The following is a 9,863-nucleotide window of genomic DNA, read 5'->3' on the forward strand; positions in this document are numbered from 1 at the left end:
GGTTTAAGTAGTTCTAAGTTCTAGGGGACTTATGACCACAGCAGTTGAGTCCCATAGTGCTCAGAGCCATTTGAACCATTTGAACCAGGAGAGGCGCTGCAGGCGGTGTTAGCAAAGGCACTCGCGTCGGTCGTCTACAGCCAGAGGCCATTAACGCCAAATTTCGTCGCATTGTCCTAACGGATACGTTCGCCGTACGCTCCACATGAATTTCTGCAGTCATTTCATGCAGTGTTGCTTGCCTGTTGGCACCGATAACTCTACACAAACGCTACAGCTCTCGGTCATTAAGCTAAAGTCATCGGTCTCTGTGTTATCTGTGGTAAGACCTAATGCCTGAAGTGTGGTATTCCCGGCACACTCTTGACACTGTAGATATCAGAGTATTGATGGATCTCGGGATACTGAATTCCCTAACGATTTCCGAAATGGAATATCCCATGCGTTTTGCTCCAACTATCATTCCGCGTTCAGAGTCTGTTAATGCCCGTCGTACGGACATAATCACGTCGGGAGCCTTTTCACATGAATCACCTGAGTATAAATCACAGCTCCGCCAGTGCAATGTCCTTATATAATGCGTATACGCGATACTACAGCATCTGTACACAGGGATATTACTATTCCGTGACTTCCCGTCGCCTCGAAGTATCTCATGTATAACAAATAGTTTAATAGTTTTCAGCATATATAAAGCCAAAATATGAAGTGTTGAAAATTGTAAAATGACAATGTCGTAGTAAAATGGCAATTTTAGAATAATACAGTTTTTTAAATTACGAGGTATTAAACAAATGCAGACAGAAACGGTAATAGTTGTGATTCTGATAGCCTCTAAATTTATTGAAAATGTCTATTTTTAAGCAATCTAATCTTTGTCTTCCTGTACAGCTTTTATCTTATACCGCTCCCTGTAATACCTTGGAAGTTATTCCTTGATGTGTTAGAGCACAGCTGCGGACTACTGTTTGTCACAGTAGTCTGCAGCTGTGGTCTAATTCATGTGTGACTAGTGATGGGTTAATGAACATGTACATTTACAGATTATATTATTTTACACTGTTTGTATACGTGTGCTCGCACTATGTAACAACGACACGAATGTATTTAGCAGGATTGCCAACGACACACAAATGTGTCAGCTTACATTACGTTTGCATGGCTTAAAGCCACAATATCAGCACTTGATAATGGCCTAAGGCCGAAATTGCAATAGTGTAATAAAAACGTATGACAGTCACTGGCGTAAAGATGATGTCTTTCGTTGAATGGTTCGTACGCTGACACTTCTTGATGAGCCAGCATTGAAATCTGCAGCAATTTGCGGAATCGTTGTACTTCTGTCACGTTGAGCGATTCTCTTCAGTCGTCGTTGGCCCCGTTCTTACAGCGATGTCGGAGATTTGATGTTTTACCGGATTCCTGATATTCAAGGTACACTCGTGAAATAGTCGTCCAGGAAAATCCCCACTTCATCGCTACCTCTGAGATGCTGTGTCCCATCCCTCTTGCGCCGACTTTAACACCACGTTAATACTCACTTAAATCGTGATAACCTGCCATTGTAGCAACAGTGACCTATCTAATAACTGCGCCAGGGACTTGTTGTGTCATTTAGGCGTTGCCGACCACAGCGCCGTATTCTGCCTGTTCACATACCTCTGTATTTGAATACGCATGTCTGTACCAGTTTCTTTGGCGCTTCAGTTTAGTTCATGAGATACGAGGAAAAGAGATGGACAGAGGCAGGAGAAGGAGGAGATGGAGAGAGAAATGTGAGAGAGGAGGGGATGGACAAGAAGAGAAGGAAGAGGAGGTGTTCATGGAAATAGGAGGAAATGGACAGAGAGTGGGGAGAAGGAGATAGGCAGGGAGAGGGGGGGAGCAGCAGCAGACAGGCAGAGGAGCAAAGGAGATTGACAGAGAGAGTGGGAAGTAGAAGATGAACAGAGAGAGGGGGAGGGGGAGGGAGAGGAGGGAGTAGCAGGTGGATAGAGAGAGGAACAAAGAAAGAAGAGATGGACCAACAGAATTGAAATACACACATACCAGGGAAAGGCTGGGTACTTAGCTGGTGTCTAAATCTTTCTTTCTTTCTCGGGCCTTTGTCCCGCTCCAACGCGGGCTCGGTTTTGTTTTATTACGGATTTGTCAGTGTTAACTGCAGAGGGTGGCCAGATGCCCTTCCTGACGCCACCCCGAACCCCTCTGGGACGGAAGTAGTGTATCCCAGCTGTCTGCGGCTAGTGTAAGTCATGAAATAGTGCGAACGTTTTCAAATGTCTGTAAGTCGTGTGTCTGAGACGGAACTTGGGGACCATCCCAGTATTCACCTAGTAGGATGTGGAAAACCGCCTAAAAACCACATCCAGGCTGGCCGGCATACCGGCCGTCGTCGTTAGTCCGCTGGGTGGATTCGATCCGGAGCCAGCGCGCCTACCCGAGTCCCGGAAGCAGCGCATTAGCGCTCTCGGCTACCCTGGTGGGTAGCTGGCGTCTAAATAAAGATGGCGAATTTTTCTTTGTGTTGTGCAGGTATGGACAGGGACGCACGGCGTACTGACGCTGAACGACACGGAGGGCCGTCAGAAGGAGCTGTACCTGGCCGAGGGCGAGCGCATGGCGGTGCCGCTGTTCTTCTGGAAGCTGGTGCACGACCCGAAGTCGGGCACGGCGATCGCCTTCGTGGGTGTCAACAACCCGTTCGCCGCGGGCACGACGGCAGAAGCGCAACTGTGTCCCGACGTTTGCGGCGACGCGGGGTGGGCGAGGCGCAAGTGGAACCGACCCAACAAGGGGCGCGTCACGTGCTGCTCTGCCCAGGAGCTGGCCGCCGCGGTGCCGGGGGCGCCACAGATCCACGCTTCTGGGCTGCTGGCTGGGCCGCGCGCCTGACCTAGCCACAGTACTGGCACCTACCATCACCTCTAGGCGAGACTGATGTCCTCTGATAGCATTTTGGGCGAATTATTTCCATCAATAACGTCCCGCGTACCACTATCCTGTTATGGCCTCACTGTACAGCCGACACGCAGTGTGAATAATGTATTACTAGAGCTGCATTTTCACCAGTATGAAACAGTTTCACCATCTATTGCCGTCAGTAGTCTAAACCGAGTCTGACGTACTTCACAGTCGATTCAAGATATCCTTATCTAACGTCAGTGTCCACATCCACCCCAATATCAAAGTACTCCATCGCTCGTGTGGTTGGTCCCATGATGACATGTTAGCCGGCCAAAGAGCTTCAGTTCTACAAATCATCTATACGTTTTGAATTAGTAAAGCTTGTGAGTACTTTCCATCAAACCAATGTGCAATCATCCACCACTCACCACTACTTGGCTGCTCTGAGTGTTGTGTGCAAGACTCAGCGTCCAACATGCCGTGTGATCTAAATATTGCTGACACCTACTTCATGAAACACTACCATCAGCTCTACACCGACGTCTTCTAATGATCCCACGAAGGAACTAATTCTGGCAACAATATAATGTGACATCTGTACAATATGAAACTGTTTCACAAGCTGCTTCCCTCGGAACCGCTAGTATCTCTACGTCAAGTCTAATCCCCTTAATGGTCTCTTGGAGGAACTGCTCCACTGATAACATCTGCCATACCACCACCCTGATGTGGACTTCTTGCACAACCAGTGCTTATCGCGAATGACACCAGAGCCTGTCATTGTTATGCACACTAATGTGAATTCTTCCAGATCTATTGAACTTAGATCTACTCTGACATTTAGGCTTAATTTTTGATTAAGTGTAAACCACCACGTGACACCTCCTTAAGTATCATCCTGTAATAACCTACTGAAATACAGTGTCACATCCATGAAAACAAGAAATTACTACAGTATGTATTATATACAACACATATAACAATCTTTGGGCTCAAAAAGAAATGTAGTACTAGTCTCTCAGTGCAACACTGAAATTTACAGACATGCCGCATGACTGGAGTATGCAGATCTACATACATATATGCTCATTTATATGAATTATTCCAGTGACGAAGAAAAACACCGTGATATGCATTTTGGTCTGCCTCTCGTTAAAATGGTTTCATTTGTTACTATATTCATCGCTACAATTACCAGTTTTTAAAATACTGTGACTGTGTAGTGACATCCACACTAATTATTTGCAACAGTCCACTACTGTAGTGAACATCAGATCATCTTCGGGTTGAACTTGATAAGCATTATTAATGTCTACAAGGAGCCTCTTATATCTACAGCATCTACTTCAAAGGGGAAAACTATTTCAGTGAATGTGCAGCGAATAAAAAAGTACACCACCATGAAGTTACATCAGTTTTTTTCTTCGCTGTCTCACTCAACTACCTGTTGGCCACGCCAAGGACAAAACTCTCAGCATTAGCCACTCAAGAGTTCTATCCATTACTACATGGTCAGAACCAGAAAGTTCTGCCCATCCATGTCCACCCTTATACACAATGTGTCACTATTGCTGAATACAGGGCTACTGTGATCTCTTAGATTGCATTGTGAATCTTCACAATATACTTCTGCTTCATCATCTACTAAGACACAAAAATATTTCAAATGCTGTATTACCATACTCATGGTCACGTCAATACGAAATTGCTCCAGATTGGGATAATCTCAGTTAATCGGAAGATCTGAGCTACGGCCTAGACGCCAGATCGGCGGCACTGAGATTTAAGCACTTCTTCATAACTGGAGCTTCCAGTAATACAATCCTATCAATACAGTAATGTGAGAAACATTTTAGCTGACACTAAACTCAACACTGTCATGCTATCTTATTTGTAGTTGATATTGTCTACCTTCAACTTGTAAAGCTACTGTACAATCACGAATACTGAAAAGTGAAATACGATTTCCGCCCTGGGAAATAATTTTAAAGCCCGCTATGCAGAATGCCCTTGACATCTCTAAAACTCTCACAGTGTGTTTTGGCTTCTGTGCCAATGATCAGAATGAGTTTAACATCCATCCGATAGAGCTCCCACAGGTCTTGGATACTACTTTTGGCCATACCATCTAGTACACAGCAGAATGTTTCATCACAATGGTAGCTGAATATGAAACCCATTTTATCAACTACTGTTTACAACAGCACCACGATCGTTTCACAAAGAATATATTACCATGAATATATTCCTGCTGCAAATTTATTTTCAATATGCACTTCAAGATTAATGGGCTGAATCATCATATCAGTTCACACTCACACTAGTGTGCAATAGTTACAGTGACAAATTGAACCACATTAGCTTTTCATGTTTCTAAGAAGCATTGTGGATCCAAGAATTCGCTTGAAGTGTTAATGTTTAATTGAAAATCAAGACATTCCAACAATAAAAAGCAACTGGTGCGTAAAGTTCTACTCTATACAACATTAATGTGAAATGGTGCTGTCGACCCTAGCAGTTTCAGCTCAGACCTACATAAAAGTAGAAACAAAATTTACCCAACGAGTACTGAATTCGATATTGCTGTACAATAAGCGTCTCTCCAAATGCTCACTCTGAACTTTTGCCTGTATTCCAGGATCAGAACGTCAGTCTTACCTCTGTACCAGAACAAAACTGTTTCATCAGCAGCAAAGCTAATCTGAAGAATGATCTCTAACTGCATCTGACATGCTCAGTGACCACACCGCACTCAGTGCACAGTAATAGAGGATAGTAACACCACAGACGTACACTAAGCTGTTATTGGACTCTGATTTTTCGTTAGGGCGCATCGTGAGTGTCCTAATTAGATGATTCGGAATTTTATGGCTTTTGTAGCATCAACGCACCCTACACCAGTATAAAATTGTCCAAACGTCTTTTACGTAATGCCTTCAGATTGATGTATCGATTTTATTGGACTACAGAATTGTCCCAAAATTAGTTCTATAAGTTCTGCTCTATTCAACATTAATGGAAAAGGTTAATAAATATTTCAGATCATAAATAATGAGTTCTTCGTTTGAATAGGTAGTTAACCTACACACTCATAAATTGCAAAGATCCTTGTGACTTTATTAAGGTTGGTAAGAACTATTGCAAAATAATGTACCACATCAATATACTTTATGTTTACAAACAAGCAAGAAATGATAACCTCTCTTTGTGAAACTGAAATATCAGTTATGTGAAACATAATAAATAATAAAAGTTTATAGGGCACAAGCTTCTCTATATCAATTATTCTACAGTTTAATTGTTTGATTACATATATTTTCACATTCTCCAATAATATTCCTTCAAGTATGTATACTGTTGTTAATGTGGTCCGATCAGGATCAAGGTTCAGTTAGGACTTAGATACATCCAGTCTGTTAACATGAATATATCAGTAGTACAGGACAAAGAAGTCTCAACAAGTATCCACATATTGCGTTAATTGGCGTCTCAGATTGACAGCATTGATCACTTAAGTCATAGATCAGAGTGTGAGTCATTGTCTGACACTAATTTATCAAAAGGGTTCAACACCTAGTCCTATTTGAGAATGACTGTAAGAGCAAGAATAAAATACTTTTCATGAAGCTACAATGCTTTCACATTAAATAACTGTGGAGATGCATACCTTCTAGCCTTCAAAAGTCCACAGTTAAATGAGTTTTAAGTTGGATGTGTGGCGAAATTATTTCCATATAGAATTTGGTTCATTAGACATAGGGCATCCACAATCATAAAGTGGGCTGTCCAGTCAGATCGCTTTACCATTGTGTTTCTTTGATTTCCTATTCGGATTACCCCCTCAATTATGAAGGATACAGGTTCGTACAGAATGTGGATCATTGACTTAAAAACATATTCCAAAGTAAATTTGTGTTGCTGGTGAAAACTAGTTGAGACTCACACTGGGATTTGAACATACTCCTTCAGTGTTCTATATTTCTTCTTGAATAACTATACCAGAAAGTCACACTTGAATGTAGCAAATCATTTTGTATCCTTTCATGAACCAAAGCACAAGAAAGAGATTGTATGTTCCACTGACAAACATCCAGCTCATTTTAATGGTACACCCATTGTGTAATCAGACGTACATATATGGGCATATTGAGGACAGACACTGACCCGTATCCAAGATGTGATCCAAATCCACGATTCCCTTTTTCTAATAATTAATTAACTTCATTTTGTCATCTACTGCTATTTTAAACATAGAGAAATGGCATTTTACCACCGTAAACGACATTCTGGTGAATATCCTCTGAATTTTTACAGATTTTTTTTCTTTTGCTCTTTTAAGAAACATATTTTTGAAGGTCTTCACTCACCAAATGAACTTCCTTTTAGGATACAACTTATGCTACAATTCTGAAATGGGGTGCGCTCACAACTACACAAAACACTGTTTTGACCATGACTGACACTTGAAACGTTATGAGGAATCTGCACAGGTGCCGTCCATGGTCAAATAGAATAGAGCATATACAAATCATTATGTGTATTGTAACAGTATTTGTTTAGTGTAGTTAGTTAAATAAAACTAAAATTTCTGTTTTTTAATAAAAACGTAACCAAACAAGTGTACTGGGTGCTAACATGCAGAAAGTGAGTCGATATAAGCAGCACTCGGGATAAAAAATATTTGTGGATTATTTTATCGTGGCACATGTTATATTCGCTGTTTGGGTCATCTTTCTCGTCTCAAAAACTCTATATGACCTTCGTAGTGGAAGGAAGATAAAATTCAAAAGTTTCAAGACCAGGACATTTTAAGTGACGACAGAACCCACACAACCAAGCTAACAACCTTCTGGATGCATGTTCCTCGACTAGCTGAAAAAGCATTGCGTGAACTCCAACTAAATGAGTGAAACGTTGATTATTTTTGTGTGTGTATAAAGAAATCTTTGGTTGCCACACACCACAAATCCGAAAGGAAAGCATAGTAAAAGCCTACATACTCGGGAAAAAGTTGTTCCTGTCGCTTAAAAACGTTTTTCTACAACCTCATTTATAAAAAAACTCAGAACACTTGTTTTTGTTAGAAACATAAAATTTACCAGTTTGTGATCGATTTCCATTACATTTTTATAGGGAAGTTTAAAATACGTATTTGAAATGAGATTATTTTTGCTTTCATGTGTTCAGTACCCAGAAAAAATTGGAAGACTCTTATACAGGACCAGGTCCCAAATTTCATGACAAGAAACTAATCCACATCACAAACGAAATCCTTTACCAAACAACTGAAAAACAGACTCAATGAGGGCCGGCCGGGGTGGCCGAGTGGTTCTAGGCGCTACAGTGTGGAACCGCGAGACCGCTACGGTCGCAGGTTCGAATCCTGTCTCGGGCATGGATGTGTGTGCTGTCCTTAGGTTAGTTAGGTTTACGTAGTTCTAAGTTCTAGGGGACTGATGACCTTAGAAGTTAAGTCCCATAGTGCTCAGAGCCATTTGAACCAGACTCAATGAGGAAAAGAAGAATTGGTTTTTATGATACATCCGCAGAATGAACTTAAATAGACTAATCAAATAAAATGTTTTGACTACTTCTGGAAAAGCAACCAAATTATTTTAAGAAAACTAGAAAAAAAGGACTAGAAAAAGAGGTTCCAATTCAAAATCAAAACCAAATGAACGACACAGATCTCTGAAGAAGAACCGAAAGCAAGAGCAGAAAGAATGGAACAATACGTGGCTGACGAGGGAACGCACAGAACATTAAAAAGTGATTGATCTAATGTGCCCCAAAGTCGGCTGCAGCGAAGTAAGATGGAAATGAATTATACACATAGCAATAAATTTATATTTCATTCCTCGAACTATTCAAGATCATTTATTCAATATTTGGTGTATAGGAACAGTTACATGCAAATTGTTTCATACACTGTAGGAGACTGTGCTCCATGTAAGCAATAACACATTATTCTTAAGGTTCAAAGAAAACACATCACCTACCGTGTCGGTTGGGCAAGAATACAAAATAAGTTCTGCCGTGGTTTTGCTGATCATACTATATAACCGTTGTCTTGTTGAAAAAAAATTGGTAACGTATCAAACGTCATTTAATGACTGCACAAACTGCGGGCAGCACTATTAATCGGAAAGTAGATGCTCGGCTCTCACGCTTGCAGTTATCACTTAGCCAGATGGAAATTTCTCTGTTCTTACAGTTAGTAATTTTCAGATACCTCTGTCAGTCCAGCTATAAGATTTTGAAACAGAATTTCATCTGTGATGACAACGTGTATATTGAAAATGAAATCAGTATTGCTTAGGTACCAAGCTAGCCATAAAATAATAATGAGATCTGGTGACTGTGGTGTCCAGGGGAGATGCGACAGTTCATCCTCGTGCTCACAAAACCAGTCCTGGACGATGCTAGCTGTCTGAACGTGGGTCCTGATGTCTTGTAACACAGCATCACCATTGGGGAACAAACACTGGTCTACAGAATGGGCCTAAACAACCAAAATTGTCATATAATCGTTGGCTGGAATGCGAATTTGCAGGCTACCCAAGGGGTACAAGGAATACCACTATATGGCTGTCCAAATTATCACGGATTCCCCGCCATCTTTCACTCCTAGGAAGTAAATTCGGCAAGAAGTTTGAAACAGAGTGAAACAAGTCTCGTCCTCCAAACCAAATTTCTTCCATTGCTTCATAGCCCAGGTTTTATGACTGCGGCATCACGTTTTCCTCTTACGGGCATTAGCATCATTGAGGAATGGTTCTGGAATTTCAGCTCGCCGTGAAATTTCCTGCTTATGGAGCTCCAGTCGTGTTGTTACAGCTATCGTCCTCTTCTTTTTTTGGCACAATCCTCTTCAATGACCACCTGTCACTATCACTCAGGACACACATTCGGCTGTGTTGTGACTGAGTGGATGATGTTTTTCCTCTTTCCCTGTA

The 9,863-nt window shown here is 41.5% G+C and overlaps 1 protein-coding gene across 1 annotated transcript in view; it reads left to right on the plus strand.

The window, feature by feature from the left end:
• The window catches only part of LOC124787744, a 116,736-nt gene extending 110,203 nt beyond the window's left edge, over positions 1-6,533 (plus strand). Inside the window, exon 5 of the mRNA XM_047254610.1 lies at positions 2,536-6,533. Within this exon, the coding sequence (XP_047110566.1) occupies positions 2,536-2,895 (360 nt within the window). The 3' untranslated portion in view covers positions 2,896-6,533. The remainder of the gene's footprint in view (positions 1-2,535) is intronic.
• The last annotated feature ends 3,330 nt before the right edge of the window (positions 6,534-9,863 follow it).

The sequence above is a fragment of the Schistocerca piceifrons genome, chromosome 3 (genome assembly GCF_021461385.2).
Source record: "Schistocerca piceifrons isolate TAMUIC-IGC-003096 chromosome 3, iqSchPice1.1, whole genome shotgun sequence".
In the NCBI taxonomy this organism is placed as follows: Eukaryota; Metazoa; Arthropoda; class Insecta; order Orthoptera; family Acrididae; genus Schistocerca; species Schistocerca piceifrons.